At 45.5% G+C, this 21,551-nt stretch overlaps 1 protein-coding gene across 2 annotated transcripts in view; it reads left to right on the forward strand.

Annotated features, from left to right (window-relative positions):
• The window catches only part of MDM4 (MDM4 regulator of p53), a 46,456-nt gene extending 36,241 nt beyond the window's left edge, over positions 1 to 10,215 (forward strand). For both annotated transcript variants that reach the window (XM_059413199.1, XM_059413198.1), the window contains exons 10-11: positions 761 to 841; positions 2,808 to 10,215. In XM_059413199.1, coding sequence (XP_059269182.1) covers positions 761 to 841; positions 2,808 to 3,386 — 660 coding nt within the window. In that variant the 3' untranslated portion in view covers positions 3,387 to 10,215. The remainder of the gene's footprint in view (positions 1 to 760; positions 842 to 2,807) is intronic.
• The last annotated feature ends 11,336 nt before the right edge of the window (positions 10,216 to 21,551 follow it).

Below are 21,551 nucleotides of genomic sequence, written 5' to 3' on the forward strand. Positions count from 1 at the left end.
GCAGGGTGAGGGGCAGAGGGAGAAGCAGGCTCCCCACAGAGCAGGGAGCCCGATGCGGAGCTCGATCCCAGGACTCTGGGATCATGACTTGAGCCGAAGGCAAACGTTTAACTGACTGAGCCACCCAGGTGCCCCAACGGGCATGTTTTTATAGGACAACCAGAGTGCACATAACTAGTTTTACTTTTGAATGTGAAATTTACTTTTTATAAACTACTTTTTCATTCTTCACATCTTAGTTCCTTATTTTATGTAGTGCTTTTCACTTCATTTTCTCATGCAGTCCTTACTCTTGTAAATGTCTGCCTAAATTTCCAAGATAAAAAATTTCCACGTTTGGGTGGGAGGTTGGGGTACCAGGTGGTGGGTATTATAGAGGGCACGGATTGCATGGAGCACTGGGTGTGGTGAAAAAAATAATGAAGACTGTTTACTGAAAATAAATAAATTAATAAAAAAAAATTTCCACGTTTAATGATTTGTAGCTTTTCTGCTCTGATCCTATTTATTTTCATTAAGGTCATACGTTTGGGTGCCCTCTTGTATTTGGTGATCCTTCTGGGCACTTTCCAGTCATTTCTTCTACTGAGCTGCCTGCTGGGCACGCACAGAGTCATAGTAAGCTGTTTTCTTTTCAAGTGGTAGTGATGGAGGCAGAATGTGGGCTTTAAATCAAAGTTCTTCTGTCTCTCTTGCTTTCAGATTATAACCTCATCTAAACTAGGTAAACCTTACTAATGAGATGTCTTTGCCCTCACAGGTGCTTGAAGTGGGAAAAAATGATGACCTTGAGGACTCTAAGTCCCTAAGTGACGATACTGATGTGGAAGTTACCTCTGAGGTATGAGTAAGCTAGTAAAAAAGCCGTTTCCCGCCACCTGCGGCTTCCAGTGTGAACGTTCAGCAGTGCCCTTGTGTTGAAGAAGGCCATTTACCCCGTTTCTGTCTTGCCTTCCTTGGTGTTAAGACATGTTGGCTTCTTTATATCTTGTTAGAGGTTTTTATTGCAATTTGGAGAAGGGGAGGATGAGTTGACCTAATCCTCTCCCCACCTTGAAAGGGGTGACTTAAATGCCCGTCTGTGTGCCTTTCTTCCTGCTAACAGAATTCTTTGGATACGATGCAGTGGATACACAGGAGTTATTTAAAATACTCCTACACTACTTTACCCACTAAACAGCCCTCCACAATCCTAAAGCTAGACCTGTAAGCTATCTCAGATTCCTTGTCAAGAATAAAGACCCCATTTTCACTGCTTTCTTAAAAAGAAACCAATGGGGAATGGCCCAATTTCCACCTAGGTTTACATTAACGAGGGCTAGTAAATGCAGGTAGAGTATTAAGCTGTTAGGTATTAGGTGTGGATTTGTCACCAAATGTGACAGCCGAGGTGTAGACTCACACATTGCTTTTCTCTTTTCATGCTAGTTCCCATTTTTCTTCAGTGCTACACTCAGCTCACCTGCTTGGAAGAAGGGTGATGGGGGAGGGAGAGGGGAGGGGATTTTATAGTTTGCTGCTTTTAGAATAGTTGGAGGTTGTCTCTGGTATTGAGGCTCCCCTGCTCCCAGCCTGCCACTGTTGACCATTATGATAATGCATTGCAAATTATCTGTCTGTGTGAAGCTAAGTAATAAAGTGGAATATATTGGTCCATTAAGTGTTCTTGACCATAATACAAATAGCAGAGATAAGTGTTTCCATCTTAATCAGACTTCTGTGGCTACTTGGGCCCAGAAAACCTATTAAGCAAATAGACTGTATTTCATCAAATCAAAGACGCCATTTAATTTAATAAGCCCTATTATTTTATGTACTACTAAAGAAAAAGTGATGCCAATTAGATTATGACACACCATCAGTTATGAATTCCAAGTGTTTGTGAAGTCTCTCTGAGATTCTGTATAGCATTTGATGATCTGAGGATCTTACACTGGCAAGAATGTTTTGACGCTCCCTGAAGACCACCCAGTTTAACAAATGGTCATGTCCCTGCCTCTTGGCTTAGGCAGTTGAATTATGCCTTCTAAATGTGAAGTGTGCGGCCTTCATTCTGAAAGTAATCAAGATTGCCTGTGTCAAATCATTGATCCTGTCAAAGTCAGGCAATTATCCACATTAAATACTCTTGACTTGTTCCAAGTAGCTACCTTTGCATTAAGCAAGGCATTTAAAATTCATTGAACTCTAATATCTTCTCATTTGAATATGGAGAAGTAGGAAGAAAGTTAGCAGCATTCAAGGATGAGCACATTTATTTTTCAGAGGGTAGGGTTTAGGCATACGGTAAACGACCTCTAATCCTGAGACCAGGGAGAGAGCATGAGTAATATAGTTATTTTCAAACCTCATTTTGATTTAAACTTTTTTTTTTGCCAGATTTTATAACATTTCTTAATTGGGGGCAAGGAATGCAAGTGTTATTTTTTCTTCATTCTTAGCCTCTTGCTCAATAAAAGAGTAAGTTGTACAATGAGAAATGAACTTAAAAGAAGGCAGCAGGGAAAAAAACCCGAGCAATGTAAATTCCACCCAGACTAGATAGAATGTGAAAATAATGAATTGACTTTCTTAAAGATAGCGATATCAAATTCTGACTTGAAATGCCAGTTGCGTCACCATCGTCGCAAAACTCGTGTAGACTTTCTTACGTGTGGCTGTGGAATGTGTTCAGATGTGGAGCTAGACCGCTCACGTGGAATGTCTCCCTGGCTTGGTGAGATGATGAACGTGGCCCACTCTCCCCTTTTTCTGAGCTGCTTGTTCGCTGCTGCGTGAGTATTAATTGGCCGCACTTGTCGTTGTAGGATGAGTGGCAATGTACTGAGTGCAAGAAATTTAATTCTCCAAGCAAGAGGTACTGTTTTCGTTGCTGGGCGTTGAGGAAGGATTGGTATTCGGATTGTTCTAAGTTAACCCATTCTCTCTCCACGTCCGATATCACTGCCATACCTGCTGAAAAGAAGGAAAATGAAGGACTTGATGTCCCCGATTGCCGGAGAACCATATCAGCTCCAGTTGTGAGACCTAAAGATGTATGTACAAAGGAAGAAAAAAACCCCAGACTTTTTGATCCTTGCAACTCGGTGGAATTCTTGGATTTGGCCCACAGTTCTGAAAGCCAAGAAACAATATCAAGCGTGGGAGAGCAATCCGATAACCTTTTTGAACAGAGAACAGATGCAGAAAACATGGAGGATTGTCGGAATCTCTTGAAGCCATGTAGTCTGTGTGAGAAGAGGCCACGAGACGGGAACATTATTCATGGGAGGACAGGGCATCTTGTCACTTGTTTTCACTGTGCCAGAAGATTAAAGAAGGCTGGGGCTTCCTGCCCTATATGCAAGAAAGAGATTCAGTTGGTTATTAAGGTTTTCATAGCGTAGCTGACTCAGTGAATTGGAGAGAAATATTAACAGGGCAGGTGTGTATCAAAATGTCAGTATTGAACATCTCTACTCATCATAACCCTCTGTATCTGTTTATTTATTTATGTAAACATCTCTGTGTCACATTTTTGCTTCTACCTGTAGAGGGAATTTGACAGTGAGTTCTTTAGAACTAGATTATCAATTTGGGGGATGGACTCCATTAACATGAAAAGATACGTTAACCACTTCATTCTCTCTCTAAAGATGAGGATCTGGGAGAAGCCAGTACAAACAAAAGTACTTTAATTCATTCACTTACTGAGTTACTTGAAGATTTACTCTTCCTTCAGTTAATTTTATTCCCTAGCCTTTTTTTTTTCTCTTAGGGAATGGTTTTAGGCACCCAGATCTAATACTTAGAAAAGTATTAGAGCTAACAGTGGGGAAAAAAAAAAACCCAAACAAGTAATTTGATTAGTCCGGTTGTGAAATGCTGTAAATCGCTTTATGGTTGCGATCGGTCCACGCAGTTTGGATGAGCCCAAAGAAAAGTCTTGAAAAACGAGATTTCTTCTGAGCATTTTTGCTAACATATCCCTGAAAGAATTTTGAAAAACTATATGTAACCTTTTGCACATTTTACACCCTAGGATATGATTAGCAAATAGTGTGGTCCCTTCTGGTGAGTTGTAGACACCTGAGTACCCAACCTAAAACAAGTTACTCCAAGAGGACAGTTTTGTCCCTTGTAACCTTTCCCAAACAGTTTCTCGAGAACTCCATTTCATGGCTCTCATTCTAGGGTAGTTTTCCTTTTGCACATGTTTAATGTGACATCTAAATTTTTAAAAATAAATTTAAGTACTTAACAAAGGATACCCTATCCAGTATATTGTATATGTGCCTTAAAAATATTTTTCTAAAAGTTTTAGAGTTGTAGATTTAGCTGATTGAATTTATAAGAAAAGTCCTGTCATAAAAAAGTAGCAAAGACTGCTCTCATTTTAAAACTCGACCAGCCAAATCAGATTCCCTTCAGTCAGAAAATGTTTGACTTTAATTCAAATAAAAGCATTAACACATTTCTGGCACAACCTTCTCCATTACATTTCTAAGATAGATGAGGTACAGAGATTTTAATCTAAGCTCTCTTTGCTCACTCTGTCCTCATTGTCCCTTGAAAATTCTGTTTTTTTTTTTCCTTATTGTTCTTTTGTTTGATGCCTCTAGGTGTTTTACAATCTGAAGCGATGCCCAGTAGTAAGATTCTAGATGGGTGTGAGTCAGCCTTTCAAATACAGAGTATGGCAGTTGTGAAAATGAAAATAATTAAAAATGTTAGGTCTGAAGGAGCATTATATGAGCACATAAATCTTGGGGGTAATGCATATGGAAATTGAAGATCTTTAAGCTGATGTTCTTATATATATATCCCTGTCTGCCTTCCCCATTGAAAAAATCTCGATGTATGCTCAGTGGTTTGCATATGAGATTTTGAAGACCATAGCCTACTGGAATTAACAAATTTATGGATCATAAAAATCACCTGGGTTGCTTGTTAAGAAAAACTCAAGTCAAAAAAAAAAAAAAAAGGAAAAAGAAAAAAAAATTCAAACAGTAGCATTGTTTCTCCTCCACAAAGGGGGTTTCTTTCTATGAGAGCGTTTGTTCTGGAAGCTGGTTAAGTGGTCCACAGACCACACTTTGGGAAGACCTGCCCTAGAAAAGGGTTTTCCCAGTTACAAGAGGTGCAGCAAAGATCGCTTTTAGTATCTTATTTGATTTCTTGAGAGGGAGTTTTGTTAAAAGTTCTAGAAATTTAAAACTTGAATGCACTCTTAAACCCAGCCCCTGTCATTTTGCACTTGAGGCTAAAAGGTTAAATGACAGCGGAGAGTGCGAGCTCGTGATGCCTTTGTTACTAGAACCCAAGTCACTTGTAGTTAAGTTCCCAAACCATACTCACTTTCTTCTCATTATTTGTTAAAATATTTGAAGGGTGATGCTTGTGGAGTTTGGATTCAGGGTGCTAATCATTGAAATCTTGCAGAATAGGACTTGCGGTCAAAGTAAGACTTCCATATTAACACTTAATTCCCAAAGAGAAAATGCCAATTAAATACCAACCTTTCTTTCTTTCTTTTTTTAAATTAATGTATACTGTATTATTTGCTCCCCAGTCTTTCTTATATAATCAGATAAGTTACTCCTCCCACAGGGAGAGGACAGATGAAGGTGCAGAGGAACCTGAACCCCATTCTCCAGTATTGTTCCTTTTCAGGGAAGGAAGCCCAGGTCTCTTGCTCTAAGTATCACGGACAAGGGTTTTCCCCTCGAAGCAGAATGGGTCCTTGGATCGTATTGTTTTGTTAGGCCATAGTGAATGAATAAGTTAAATGTCTGTCTTCCCTATGTTCTCCCTAGTGCTCCTCTCTTCAGAGCAGTATGATGGCCCTCAATTTCGTCTGATTTTTGCCATTTAGGAGCTTTTGCAGGTAAAGACCTAAAAGAGGGACGGGGAGAGTAGGGGATGTGCACTTGCGCCCTCTGATTCTTCTTACATAAAGCTGCAGGTTTGTTTGTTTGTTTGTTTGTTTTTAGAAAACTTAAGAAAAAATTTTAAAAATTTTATTTGCCTCTGAAGATATTTGATGCTCATTTTGGTACATCCCCGCCTGTCACAGGACCCTCTTCTGCTACTCAGCTTTCCTCCGTCTCCCCCTTGCTCACCCGAGTTTTTTTACTGCTCCTGTTAACTACTAAATTCTTAGGAGATCCCGAGCTGCGTGTTTGAGCTGCACATTTAGAATAAACCAATACTTGGGTTTTCTGACCCTCTAGCAAGAGCCCTGTGAGTGACTACAGCTGTTACAGAGAAAGAGCTGATAGTCCTTTGCTTATCTGAGGCCCAGGCCAGGCTGCCGCGGCCGCAGCACATTGTTTTCCTTCACCCAGGATCCTTCCTTCGCGTCTCCTGGGAGTGTCGGACAGCAGGGAGGATTCTACATTTCGTGCAGTAGAATGGGTCGAGCATCCTACAAAGAGCCAAATAGTGCTATCAGAGCAATTCTTAACCCGCAAGAGACTTTACACCATCTTGATTCCTCTTTGATTTTGTTCTTTTTCAAGGCCACTGCGGTACAGATGTATTTTACTCACTGCCCATGAAAGTAACCTGTGATTTGTATGTGAAGCCTTCATGGTTTTACTTTGACTTGATAAACTCTTGCTTTCTCCACACTACCGTTACCTTTTAGTCGTAGTCAGAGTGAAACAGGGCCCTGGTTTCTGGAGACGGTGCTAATTTGCCCCTCTTCCAGCAGCCCGTCTGATCTGTCTCCTTTTCTCTTTCATTCTCAGCTGCTTGAGTTGAAATCTTGATCGTGAGGAAAGGCTACGTTCAAATAGGTACCCGAAGAGTTGACTGCTTTTGCTGTCTCATGCTGTAGACTTAGGATTAAGGAGATCATCCCACATTAGTGCTAGATTCTTTACTTTTCTTTCTTTCTTTTCTTTTTTTTTTTTAAAGTAATCTCAACGCTCAACAAGGTGTTTAAGATCAGGAGTCGTACACTCTGTACTGACTGAGCCAGCCAGGTGCCCCAGTGCGCAATTTCTTATTTTAATTATCCTTTTAATATTTATGATCATGTTATCCTGGACAAAAAGTTCACTGCAAAAACAATGAACATATCCTCAGAAACCGTGGATTTTTAGGTTACAGATCAGAATGTCTCCTGTCTCATTAACTCACTGGTCTTACGTCGTACTTAGTATATTTGCTATGTTTTTGTATCAGATACTTAAATCAGACTTTATAAAAATCTTAAGACCAAGCCTTCAGATGCCCTTTCCCCAGAGTCCACCTATGGAATGTCAAAAGGTAGCAATCCTACGCTTGAACAATGGATCAGCGTCTGCCGGGCCAGCCTCCAATCTGTAATGAACTTTGCTAATACAAGATGGGATCACTGCCAAGCACTTGAAATACATGATTGTGTTTTAATAATAATTTATGTATATTTAGGTGTATATAATGCTTTGTGGGTCATTTGTTTGTAAAAATTTTATTTTTAAAGGTCAGGATAATCTGTGGCATTTAAAAAAAAAGTCAATTCAGTGCGTCATTGACTCCTTTGAACAGTCTTTGATGAGAAATTGGTTAGAATGTTAGAAATTGGTGAGCTGTTGGAGTGTTATCTCTTGGTTCTCTTCAGAAAGGAGGACATTTGTTAACCAGATATTTGGGTTTTTCCCCCCACGCAGAGTCCTATGACCTGAAAGTATGCCTTTAGATACTGTGAAGCCATTGTTTTCCATTTAGCCAAGTATCTATTTGAATTGTTGATGGATGTCCTCAAGAATTTAGTATGATGGTCTCTATTCATGGGTGTATATGTATATATATAGAGTATTAAGACTGCCAATGCCTTTGCTGAAAGTGGACAGAATAGGAACTTGCTGTGTTTCGAATTTTCACTTCAGAGATAAAGAACTTATAAGCTCTCCCCTGTGCCAAAAGTGAAATGTACAATGTTTACAAATGTCTGGAATTTTGCACTGCCATAGGCTATGCTAAGTGTCTCCCAGAGGGTGATGAGGGGAGTCGTAGGTTAGCATCTGAGGAGAGAGACTGAGGACCTAAAGCTAAACTGGAAGTGAGTGTCTGAGGTAGTGGTAGAGATGACTCCCTGACTCAATCTGGGGACGGTTTTTCCAGATTGCTTTGCGACATCCTGTCGGTGGACAGTGCTTTCCTCGGTCGTCATGGCTACATGCTTCCTTTATAGGAGCCACCGATCTCTTCTCTCCTGTGGGAGGGTGTCCCCTAAGTATCTTGAGATCTTTCGGTAGGAGTGTGCAATCCCAAGTAGCGCCATTATTGGCAGATGTGGCATTGTCAAAGGAAAACCGCTGGGTTTACGGTCCCTCTGTCAGAGGCTTTCGGATGACTGAAAATGTGGCAGGTTTGTGTATCTGCAGACAGTGGTAGCTGATCCTTGTTGGTTGCTTATCTGAGGTCCAGGCTGCCGCTGCTGCTGCACGTGGTTTTCCTCTACCCAGGATCCTTCGCTCATGTCTTCTAGGAGCATAGGACAGCGAGCAAGAGTCCTCATTTCTTGGGCGAGAATGGGTGAATAATTTTAAAAAGGGTCAAATAGTTCTGTCAGAGCAATTCTTTTCTCAGAGTTCTTGCTATGATTTGGCACACGCTCTTTTGAAAATTGACATTATCACTACAATCCTGACAATTTATTAGAGCAACTGATGTCTAATCTCAAGGCATTTTTTTTTAAACAGTAACTACTTGATGTCATACCTTTCTCCTTCCTTCTTCCCTTACTGTTGCTCTTTTTTCCTCAGAGTTCTAAGTGGTCTACTTTGGGATATTGCTTTTATACCAAAGGCTTTCTGTATCACCCCCCAGACGGTTGGAACGACTGTATATTTAGATAAGGTTCCTCTTTTCTCGTCAGTTCTGGGGAATATTTCTTCACCAGGGGTAGGTGGTGGATTCTAGCAGTAAGGAAGGGAAGCTGTGAAACCAGAGCTACTGTCTGATAAAAAAATTGTAGTTGGGGCACCTGGGTGGCTCAGTGGGTTAAGCTTCCACCTTTGGCTCAGGTCATGATCCCAGGGTCCCCTTATCGGGTTCTCTGCTCAGCAGGGAGCCTGCTTCCTCCCCTTCTCTCTCTGCCTGCCTCTCTGCCTACTTGTGATCTCTGTCTGTCAAATAAAAATAAAATCTTAAAAACAAAAAACAACAAAACTTGTAGTCGAGACTTGCAGTTGCGACTTCCTTGGTGTCCATGATGGGGCAGCAGGGGAATGAGCAACGGAAGACCGTTGCCTCAGCACTAAGAAACAGGCCAGCCTTCCCCCTATGATTTGCCTCATTTTTTCCCTTCCTTTCAAAATAATCAAAACATCTCCTTTGGTTTTTTTCTTTCCTCCTTTAAGAAATAACAGAAAATGTTTCTGGCCTCCTCGGTCGGTACTTGGCAAGGTAGCAGTTGTGACCAGCCTCTGGGTAGGGCTCTGTCCTTAGTCTACAGGCAAGCACTGGTAAGTGCTTTTGGGATAGAGATAAGGAGTAAGATCCGTCACCAGCTGCAGTCCCAATTGTCCCCTTTTTAAGCCTCATTTTTTTCATCTGTTAACATACATACTACCCTTTCTACCTCATCGTTTGTTATGGAGATTAAGGATGCTAGAGCAGCTCAACCTAGATATATTGCCTTGAATGACATGTTGGAAATGGTTAGACCACTCTCTGGGGTATATATTCAGAATACCTCATGTTCTGGAAGCTGAGCACAAGCTCCCCTTAGTGCCTGCCTAGCAGGGCCTACGTGGCCTCCTCGTACGCCTCTGACTCATCCAGCCTTTCCTAGGTCTGAAGCACCTGACTGGGAAAGAGTTCTGTCTCTAGGTTCTGAGAGAAGTGTGTGTAGATTTGGAGAGTAGATACAGCTGCTCTGTGGTCTGGATGGACAAAAATGTTCTACTTGCACTTGAGTAGGTGGCCTAAAATGCACTGCCAATACACAGAAAACATGCGATTTTCCAAATAACATATCTCGTCAGGTAAGCGTAATCAGCATGTAGCAAATGTGGTTTCATAAAGTGGACGGAAAAAAGCAATGTCGAATAACCTTTTGAATAGTGGCCCAGCTCAATAAAGGAGGAAAGGAGACATTTTCATGTGTTTTTTTGCCTACTCTCTTTAAGCACCAATAAATTAATGGCTCTGTATCTTTCTGGGTTTTGCACTATGTAATGCTATTAATACCTTTTGATTCTGTTCTGCTTTCTTGTGTATTAAATATTTTTCATTTTGCCATCTTGTGTCATGATTGGAGAAATCTGTATATCGCAAAATCTCACTTTCTGTTTTTATGTATAATCTGTAGTCTGGTTTGGGGACAGAGAATAGATTTTGCAAAAGAAGTTACGTACTTAAAATCAGCAGCGACTTTTGATATTTTCCTCCAGTCACCTGTTAGAGTATTGTATTTCATTTCTAGGTTCCAAGTCCTTGAAGGGAACCTCAAGATTTCGCAGAATGTTTTTTAACCTTGAGCTAGCTAGGTAGGCCAAGTGGAATTTCCCCAACTAGAGCACCTGAGAATTAGAGACTATCATACATGCATGTCTAGAGTGATTTAAGACAAGCCTTCTGTCTCGGCACAAGTCTGTACAGAACTCTTTTAAGCCTACGGGGCTATCATTTTGTTCACCTTTGTTGCTGGAGAGACTTCAAAGGGTGAGATGACAGATTTGCCTCTGTTGAGCTGACACAGAGCTGCTAGGTGCAGGGTTCTAGTTTGTGTTTTAAATTGGGTCTAGTTCACGGGGTACTGAGGGTTTGTCACAAAGTACATGTTAATCACTTACCTGCCTCACATCTGCTGAGGCCTCTAGCAGTGGTTCTTAAATTGGGAGGAGGATGACAGCCCTCCCTGAAAAGCTCCAGGAGCTTACCAAATCTACAAAAGCATAACATTGTACATTTGCTCTGACGAGCCTCATGGCAGCCGCTGGTCTGTGGCCCTCAGGTTCTGTTCCTTGGAGGGATACTGAAGAAACCTTGGCCACAAAGAGCTTGCTAGGCCACATTTTCAAAAGGTCAAGTCCTTACAGCTAGGACCGTTCAGGTGAGTGAAACATTTCAGCTCGCGGTCCCTGCAGGGCAGGTGCAGACTGGGCCACACTGCGTGACTTTTGGGGGCACCCTGCATGGGCTCTCTGGTCCAGAGGTGTGATGTATACACACAGGAGCTCCTGTGGTGTGTGTGTGTGTGTGTGTGTGTGTGTGTGTGTGTGTCATGGAAATACCAGGGATAGCATTTTAAAATGAAAACAAAGCAAGAGGAGCATTAGAGCCAAAGGTGAAGCCAGTTTCTGTGTCCACACAACCCTTCACACGTTTTGTGACCTCTTTAAGGTACTTTGTGATGATTCCAGCCACATCACCTGTTTGGTTTTCTGGGTTTTGCGCCATACTCATCTTGAGTCCTGGTCCTGTAACTTCATCATTGTTGAATGTAGTTTTTTTTTTTTTTTTTTTTTAATTTTATTTACTTATTTGACAGAGAGATCACAAGTAGACAGACAGAGAGACAGGAGATAGGCAGAGGGAGAGGAGGAAACAGGCTCCCTGCTGAGCAGAGAGCCCAGTGCGGGGTTCGATCCCAGGACCCTGGGATCATGACCTGAGCCAAGGGCAGAGGCTTTAACCCACTGAGCCACCCAGGCGCCCCGTTGTTAGAGGTAGTCTTGAGGCCAAAAGAAGGCGAGCTGAATGTAGCAACTGATTTAAATTGTCATCAGCAGACAAATACCTAGTTGGTGATTGTTTGCCAGAATGTGCACAAATCCGTTCTCTAAAATGTAATTTAAAAATTAGTGCTATTAGGAAGATTTCAGGTCATTACAGAATTCGGGATATGGGGATCATCTCACGACATACCTTCCCAACCCGAAACTCATTTGCTTTCTTTCCTCTTCAAAATAAAGTGTGGGAGTTCCTTTCAGTACGGCTAATTACTTATTTAGTGTTCCTGTGAGCCAGGTCCTGCTCGGTACTGGGACCAGCACGGTGAGTTAGGAAGCTCCCTCAAGTTGCCTATAGTCTTTTTTTTTTTTTTTTTTAAGATTTTATTTGTTTGTTTGACAGACAGAGATCACAAGTAGAGAGGCAGGCAGAGAGAGAGAGAGGGAAGCAGGATCCCTGCTGAGCAAAGAACCCGATGCGGGACTTGATCCCAGGACCCTGGGATCATGACCTGAGCTGAAGGCAGCGGCCTAACCCACTGAGCCACCCAGGCACTCCACATTGCCTGTAGTCTTAACAGTGGACTTGGGGACATCTGGCGGTTTCCACACAGATCGAGGAAGCAGCAGTGAGAGAACTAACTGTGAGAGCCGGGCTTGTTTGTGATCGTTTCGTTGTTCTGTGCGACTGGAGCAAGGGGTGTGGCTCGAGAAGGGACGAGAAGGCACTGGACTGTCGGAGGGGCTAGAGGATGAAGGTGTGCTGTGCCCAGCCAGGGAATTTGAGCCTTATCCTGAAGGCAGTGGAGAGCCATCGGAGGATTTTAAAAGCAGGTGGAAGACTTGATCTCATTTGCATTTTTGGAAGATTCTGGCCGCATGCATTGTTAGACTAGACTAGAGTGCTGGCCAGACTAGAAGCAAGGATAACAGATTGTGGCAGCAATCTGGGCTAGAAACAATGATATTCCTGAGGCGATGGCAGTGGGCCTGGAAAAATAATAGTAGATAACATTGACTAGACACTTAGTAGGTGCTGACCTGGCATTTATTATCCCATGGGGTATGTAAGCCTTAGAGGAACTAAATAACATGTCCAAGGGAATTAAGAGTCACAGAATCAGTCACTAGCTAAAACTATTGTGTCTGAGACAAAAGCCCAAAAGAGGTGCATGGATTTGGGGCGCCTGAGTGGCTCAGTCATTCAGCTTCTGCCTTTGGCTCAGGTCACAATACCAGGGTCTTGGGATTGAGTCCCGCATCGGGCTCCCTGCTCGGAGGGAAGCCTGCTTCTCCCTCTCCCACTCCCCTGCTTGTGTTCCCTCTCTCGCTGTGTCTCTCTCTGTCAAATAAATGGATAAAATCTTAAAAAAAAAAAAAAAAAAGTGCATGGATTTGAGGGAAACCCAGGCAGAAGGAACTCAATTCCTGAACGAGTCACTGGGGGTGTGAGGGAAGGGGAGGAGTCAGGGGTGGCTGAGGCAGTTGGTGGATGGCCGTGCCGTTCACTGAGGTAAAAATTATGTGTAAAAGGGTAGTTTTGTGCTGGTGGTGGTGAGGTAGGAAAAAACGATGAGTTGTGTTTGGGTTATGTTGACTCTGTGCATATGAGAAGATCCAAATGGAAATAGACCTGTGGAAATATTCTGTGTCTTACACTTCATAGGTCCCGCGGATTCTGTGGTGAAGATGAGGAAGGTGGTCCTCGCTCTCGTGGCTTAGGGAAACTGGCCAGTTTAAACACATAGTATTAGTGTGGTGCGTGTTCTGTTAGGATGTGCCGCTGTGGGAAATGGAGAAGAGGGGCCCGATCTAGTCAAGGGTTGACCGACCAGCCTCCTCGAAGAGACCAGAAGGAGTTGGGAGAGGGGGAGCGTCGAGATAAGAGCTGGTGTGCGAGGGCTTTTAGGTGAGGAGCTCAGGGCATCTGGAAGACTGGAAAGTTCCGTGTAGTTGAAAGCAGGGAGGGAGAGAGTGGAGTCTGAGGGAGGAGGCAGTTGGGATACGAGTTTGAAGAGAATGGAGAGGGTCTGAGTGGGAACTCCGGGGAACAGGAGAGAAAGGACCAGGGAAACCTGCAAGGCCATTGCTGGACACACCCTCCCTGTCCCTGGCCCGGGGTTCCTCAGCCTCAGCCCTATTGACACTGGGGACTGGGACATTTTCTGTTGCGGGGTGGGAGTGTCCTGCGCATTGTGACATCCTTGGCCTCTACTCAAGATGACAGAAATATCTGCAGCCCCTGCTGAATGTCACTTGGGAGGGACTCCCCTCTGGTTGAGACCCGATAGGCCCAGCCGCCAAGTGTTTCGGGGCGTAACTCACACCGCGTGCAGATGCTGTTACCACGCATTCATGTCCCCAGCCGGGGCTCTTGATTCTACCTGGTTCTCCTGTTGTTCCCCTTATAGTTGAAATGATGGTTCTAACCTAGAGGCCAGGAAGAAGGAAGTGAAGACAGGTTATTTAGCTTCTCTAAGGCGCAAATCTGTCCTGGGCTGATAGAGGTTAAGTCAGCACCCTCGAAATGTTCGATAAAGCTTTTCTATCATTGTTATTTGTGGGAGGGGCTGGCGGGAAACGGGAAGCCTGAACGAAATGGGAAGAATGGTATGTAAGGCGGGACTGAGAGCAGAAAGGACAGGCTGCTGTGTTCTGATGTGGATTGATGCTCTAATAGAGACTTCAAAGCCTGGGGGAGATTGAATTGTCAAAACGTGCCACTTCTCTCTGCCACCCTTTGGAGAGGATTACGCTCCCTGCCCCAGTGACAACAGGCTTGTCAATGAAATGTGAGTGGGAATGAAGTGCACTACTTTTTTATTTTTATTTTTTAAGATTTTAAAAATGTATTTGACAGAGATCACAGAGAGAGAGAGAGAGAGAGAGAGAGGAGGAAGCAGGCTCCCTGCTGAGCAGAGAGCCTGATGTGGGGCTCGATCCCAGGACTCTGGGATCATGACCTGAGCTGAAGGCAGAGGCTTACTTAACCCACTGAGCCACCAAGGTGCCCCTATTTTTTTTTTTTTTTTTGAGAGGGGAGACGGGGCAGAGGGAGAAGGAGAGAGAAGGAGCCTAACGTGGGGCACGATCTCACAACCCTGAGATCATGACTTGAGCTGAAATAAGAGACGCTTAAGCGACTGAGCCACCCTGTTGCTCTGACTGTACTACTTTTGAGGTTTAGGGACCACTGTGGGGTTCAGTGGGTGCTCCTTCCCCCTAGCGGGGGGCCATCGCACCCCAGAATGGGGGCCACTCCTTCAATCTGGCTCCAGATTGACGAGCATAGGGAGCAGAGCTATGGCTGTCCTGCCATGGGCAGAGAAGCAAACATTTTATAGGAGTCTGCTGAGATTTGGGGGTGTGTGACTGCACTGACTTAGTTTAAGCTGACGGTGAAAGCGGAGCCATCCCAGGTAAGGGTAAGTCCTACATGGCACAGAGTGGGTGGTTCAGGTGTCGAGGACAGGGAATTTCTTCATGTTGAGGTTGTTCAATGTGGGAGGTTCCTGTGAGGCTGGGGTGTTGAAGGGGGCATTCATAGGACATTGACCCCACCCAGGATCATGGCAGGATTGTAGGAACTCAAAGTCTACAGTGAATGAGCGAAATATCTGGAAGGTAAGCAGATGACACAAAAAGGAGGGGCCTGAATCTCAAAAGAGCTGAGATTTCTGTGCGGAGGGATAATGGTCTGCGGACAGTGCAGGAAAGGCCCATCTCCTGTACTGAAGATACAAGGGGTATGGGAAAATGACCACAGGATTTCTTAGCAAAAGATTTTATTTTTATTTATATGACAGAGCAAGCACACAAGCAGAGGGAGGGGCAGAGGAAGAGGGAGAAGCAGATTCCCCGCTGAGCAGGGAGCCCGTTGTGGGACTCAATCCCAGGACCCCGGGATCATGACCTGAGCTGAAGGCAGATGCTTAACCGACTGAGGCACCCAGGCACCCCTGACCACAAGATTCTTTGGGGGGAAAGCCAGGTGTCTTAAGGCAAAGATACAGGAAATTGAAGAGTTTGTGGGTGCCGGCAGGGGGATATCTACCATCTATCCCAGAGTAGTAGTTCATAACTTGTTTGGGATCAAAAGGTGTCTTCTCTGGACCCCCTCCGCAGACAAAGGATATATATGTAAAATTTTATATGCAAACCCAAGGAAGTTTTAGACCCCTTAAAACTTCCTCCGGACCCTAGGTTAAGAACCGTGTTCTAGAACAGTAGCTCTCAGACCTCAGCAAGCACAGACCCACCTGGAAGGCTTCGCCCACAGACTGCTGGGCCACAGGTTCCTTTGGTAGGCCCACACTTCCGTCAGGTGCCCAAGGGATGCTGGTGTTGCTGGTTCGGGAAGCATGTTCTGAGAATTACTGCTATAGTCTAAAACTGTGATTGAGATTTTGGGGAGGGAGAGGCAGAGTGGGGAATTCTGAGGGATGGGTTTTTGTTCTCCTGGAATTCTGGATCTCAAGCATGTACTTGAACGTTTCTGCCACCCACGCAAAGACTCCCCGGTAGGGAAAAGAAGGGAGAAAGGAGCGAGGACTCATTTCAGGTTTAGGGCCAGGTGTGCAAAAAGATCCCCTTTTAGCTTAACATGTCTTTGGAGATCATTTTCTTTAACACGCCGAGCGGAAGTGGCAACAAGCGGGGCCTGACTGACAAATGCATGTGGTGTGGGGAACCCCATCTGCCTCCTCACATTCTGGGACTCTTTCCCCTTCATCGTTAACCTTTAGAAGAGTCACTAGTGGAAATACAACCACACATTTGAGTCGAGTTAAAGAAGTGTGAAACTTCTAATGCCCTGAATTGGGAAATTTTAACTCAAAAACTCCAGCTTTTGGGCGCCTGGGTAATTCAGTGGGTTAAAGTCTCTGCCTTCAGCTCCGGTCATGATCTCAGGGTCCTGGGATCGAGCCCCGCATCGGGCTCTCTGCTCAGCAGGGAGCCTACTTCCTCCTCTCTCTCTCTCTGCCTGCCTCTCTGCCTACTTGTGATCTCTGTTAAATAAATAAATAAAAATCTTAAAAAACAAAACAAAACAAAACTCCAGCTTTATACGGCTCAAAACTGGGTAAAGTTGCTACCAAAATAAGGGACACATTTTGGAAATGTGTCCCTTACTGAAGATGCTTTCTTCTTTCTCTGTGTGTGTGTGTGTGAGAGAGAGAGAGATAAAGGGAGACACTTGGAAGCATCAGGAGTTCTGGAATCCGTGGCCCTGAATCAGAGCTGCCCATTGGCTACTGGCTGGGTAACCTCAGGCAGTCACTGAATGTCTCTAAGCCTCAGCTCACAGATCTGGAAAACAGCATGATGGACACATGGGCTACCGCATGTGAGGTGCACAGCCCCTGACACCCCCTCTTCCTCTTGCTTGCGTGGGAGCTGGGGCCGCAGCTTCCTAATCCCATGCGCCCAATCGCACCTCTGGCCTCTCACCTGCAGCTGTAACCTATATCGTCCACCAGAGGGCGCCAGTAACCTGTAAATCTGAGAGGACGGGCCCTCTGCCCTTAAAACCGTGGATTCATCCTGAGGATAACCCCCTCAAGTTCAAGTCTTTATTTAAATATTCTTCCTCCTGGTGCTTGAAGGAATCATTTGTAAGATTCCTTTAAAATCCAGGAGGGAAATCTGCAGTAAGAAGTTTAATGTAAATGGAGCTCTTACTCCGCATCAGCTGTCAAGAGAATTTTTCGTTTTTTTTTTTTTTTTTTTAAATCTTGTCCATTTCCACCATCCGTGCTCTGTCTCTTCAGACTGTCTGTAACCTAGTTACAAATGGTTCTTTCAGTAACAAGCTACTGGAGTTCCTTGCTGCCTGGTTTATTCCAATGAACCGAACTGCTGTTTTTCCCTTTAATGGGCAGCCTCCCCTTGGATCCCCCCATCATGGCCAGGCCTCCTCCTAGAAGTGGGGGGTGGGGGGTGGGATCTATTTCTGAGCCTCTGCCTTACCGCTGAGCCTCAGCTCTTTCCCTGGATCCCTTTGGGGTGCGAGTCTGGTGATGGGCAGGTACCCATCCCCAGAGGCTGTGTGCTGCGGAAAAAAAGCTCTTTCTCCATCGGAGGAAGGGTACAGCTAGGAAGAGCTGAGGCCACCAGTCACTGGAGCCTCCCTCAAAATGTCACAGATTTGTGGGGAGCAGTGATATCCGGTGTACTCTTTACCTGTCAACTTCGTTCTTTAATTTGGTGAGGGAGGCAATACAGCCTCGGGTCAGCGTCCAACTGTGGACCTGGGAGTGCTGGCCCAGACTAGAAAAGCCTGAAGGAAAATCAAAAGGGTATGGCATGCACCATTTTCAGCATACAGCACTATAAACTATTTGGGGTGGGTGGAGAGGACTCCCGAGAAGCTCGCATGACCCTTCCCCCTTGTTGGGAGAGGAGAGACAGCAGGACCAGGGTCACCTGGTCTTAATGGAAGACTCACAGTTCTCGCAGGGCTAGCTCTTAGCTCTGTGGGCAGACACACTAGTTCCTGCCTCACCGTCCCCTTTTCTCAATCAGTTGTCATCGCTGACATTTACTGCATGTGTCGCACATGTCAGGTGTGTCTGGTCTTATGTCACGGAATCTCCACAACAATCCTGTGTGACAAGTGTCCCGTGAATGACGTAGACTGTCCCCGTTTTACAGAAGCTTAGAGAAGCCGAGTGAGAGATGGGAAAAAATTAGCCAGTGTTCCATTTTAATCAGTGTTTGAAGCATTCCGCAAAGACAGATTTTGTTATCTTTCCTTTTATGGGCTATCCTTGCCCAGCGGGGTCTTTAGCATCTCTGGCCCCCAAGCACTAAGCGCCTCGGTCATTAAGGTACTAATTATACTTTCCAGAAACCCCAGAAGATACGGGAGAGGTGGTCCTGCCGCTGGTTGGAACCTCCGCTTTTAAAGGCGTGGCTGCAGGAAAAGGAGGATTAGACAAAATTGCTCTGCTGCTCTGGTTATTTTTATATTAATGAAGGTCACTAGGAGAAGAGAACAGGGCAAGACGAGGGAAATCCCTGGAGGTGAGCGTAATTCTGTAAGGGAAGAGGCTGGATCATAAAGGAAGGGGATGAGTCCTAGACCAAGGACATCTTCATCTACCGTCACTGCGGACACCTGGAGAGTGCTCAGTCTGGCCTCACGAACTCCCACCTGTAGGGACCGGTTAGGTGGGGTCCTTGTGGCCAGCCTTCTTGATTTTTCCAGAGAATCCACCACACTGGATTGCTGTAGGAAATTTCCCTAGCATCAATATTGGATTTAAAAAGTACTTTTAACATGAATGAGGCCAAGAGGAAAAAAAAAAAAATTCCTGCAGGTGCATTGGGGTTAGTCCGCGACCTGTGGGTCAGGTCACCTCTGAGAGGCCGTTCCCATCTAAAGTGCCACGCTGTAGACCCACCGCGCTGGGGGATGGAAGAGACGCAGCTGTCTGCGGCCACCAGGAGGCCCCTCCCCCAATTCTAGCTGCAGACAGCAGGCCAGGCTGGACGAGGACTGGCGAGCAGTCAGTCCCTGGGGCACAGGCGAGCTACAGTGGGGGAGTCCAGTGCAATCTTTGCTCCCTCTGGATCTGCGATTCTGGGATTAGTGGGTGGTTTCCTTGAAGGTGGACCTGGGAACAGGAAAACTCTAGAGCCTGACCAATGCCTATAGGCAGGTCCTGACCAGCTCAGGCCCTGGCGGTGGTTTCTTTCTTTCTTTCATTTTTTTTTTTTTTAAGATTTTTATTTATTTCTTTGACAGGTAGAGATTGCAAGTAGGCAGAGAGAGAGGAGGAAGCAGGCTCCCCGCTGAGAAGAGAGCCTGATGCGGGACTCGATCCCAGGACCCTGGGATCATGACCTGAGCCGAAGGCAGAGGCTTTAACGCACTGAGCCACCCAGGTGCCCCCTGGCGGTGGTTTCTTAGCTGGGTCCTGTGGTTCCCCTGACGTGTAGGAGCAGGGTTGAGGGGATGGGGTAGGGAGAGAAGTCGCTGGAGTCCCTGCTCCCTAGAGACCCTTTGTCTTGGTCCCCAGTACCTGTCCTTTACCAATTCCAGCTGGTCTTAGAACCTCTCTCCCAGTGGGCCCCTGACACCAACTGCAGAGCTAAACAACCAATTTTCCAAGCCAGCTGTTCTGCTCCACTGAGTTTAAGTTTAAACACACTCTTCTTGAAAAGCCACCGGGAGCTGTCTTCTTCCCTCTGCTCCGTTTCTTTCCCGTGAATCCAGCAGGAAGGAAGCACTCAGGATCGCAGTCCCTAACATCCAGAATGTGGGTGCCCAGAGCTCCTCCGTCGCACCCACCCCCCCTTCCCCTTTAGGGTCACGATGCGCCATCCATCTCGTTGGAATGAAACACCGAACACCAGCGCCGCCCGAGCTCTCCCTGCTCTCTGGGGAGGGGTCTTGCTGTCGGGCCCCCGGGCAGCACTGTGCCTTCTGCCTTCACAGCGGTGGGATAGTCGGACGTGGGGGAGGCCTCAGGGCACGGAGAAGTTGAAAAGCGAGGCTGCAAATGTGAATATCGAACATGCTAGGAAGCGACTGTTCCAGTTCTCCAGAGCTCTTCAGTCTCAAGTCTGAAACTGCTCTCCTTCTGGGCGTTGCTCACGTGCCTATATCTGGGGACCGGGGCAGGCTCTCCGGAAGGGAGATGGTCCCAGGTCCTGTTCCTTGTCTGTCTGGCCCACATGCCAGCATAGACAAGGGTTTTTTTTTTTTTTTTGTTTATTTTTTGGTTTTTAAAGATTTTATTTATTTACTTGACAAACAGAGATCATAAGTAGGCAGAGAGGAAGGCAGTGGGGGGTGGGGTGGGGGGGGGAGAAGCAGGCCCCCTGCTGAGCAGAGAGCCCGATGTGGGGCTCGATCCCAGGACCCTGGGATCATGATCTGAGCCGAAGGCAGAGGCCTAACCCACTGAGCCACCCAGGCGCCCCTAGACCAGGTTTTAATGGGCCTCAGAATCTTCTGTGCTTGGACAGGGAGGGTGGTGTAGGTAAAGGCTGTTGACAAGCCACAGATTATACAGAAAGAATTTGAATCCTGCTCCAGGGAGGGTGATTTTCCGGCTCCACTGTCTCAGCCTCCCTCTGGCTTCCCAAGAAGTCAGTCCATAAGTCTCAGTTCCTTCTCCCTTCTCGCTTCAGCGTTGCATCTGGAAGCCCTGTCCAGGCTGGCTGCCCGGCCTCCACCAGGACCAGCAGAGCTCTGACCGGCCAGGGGACGTGGGCGCTGGTGCACACGACTTACCTTCAGCCACTTTACCTGGAACAAGATTTCAGAAGTGTGAACAGGATGGGTGTTTCTAGACTTTTGGCTATCACAGATGAGTGAAATAAAAAAAAAAAAAAAACAGAACAACAAAAACTATATCTATGTTTATATAAGATGGGGACTGAACAGAGGGCTGCTAAACTTTATCTCCTCAAACAACAAGTGTTGTTTGTTTGTTTTTTTATTTAAATATTACTTATGTATCTGGGTTTTTTGTTTTGTTTTTTAAAGATTTTACTCATTTTATTTGACAGAGATCACAAGTAGGCAGAGAGGCAGGCAGAGAGAGAAAGGAAGAAGCCCGATGCAGGGCTCGATCCCAGGATCCTGGGATCATGACCTGAGCCGAAGGCAGAGGCTTTAACCCACTGAGCCACCCAGGCGCCCCAACAAGTGTGTTTTTTTTTTTTTTTAAAGATTTATTTATTCATTTGACAGAGAGAGATCACAAGTAGGCAGAGAGGCAGGCAGAGAGAGAAAGGAAGAAGCCCGATGCAGGGCTCGATCCCAGGATCCTGGGATCATGACCTGAGCCGAAGGCAGAGGCTTTAACCCACTGAGCCACCCAGGCGTCCCCAACAAGTGTGTTTTAAAAACAACTAGTGGGGATGCCTGGGTGGCTCAGTTGGTTAGGC

Source organism: Mustela nigripes, chromosome 10, assembly GCF_022355385.1.
Source record: "Mustela nigripes isolate SB6536 chromosome 10, MUSNIG.SB6536, whole genome shotgun sequence".
NCBI lineage: Eukaryota > Metazoa > Chordata > Mammalia > Carnivora > Mustelidae > Mustela > Mustela nigripes.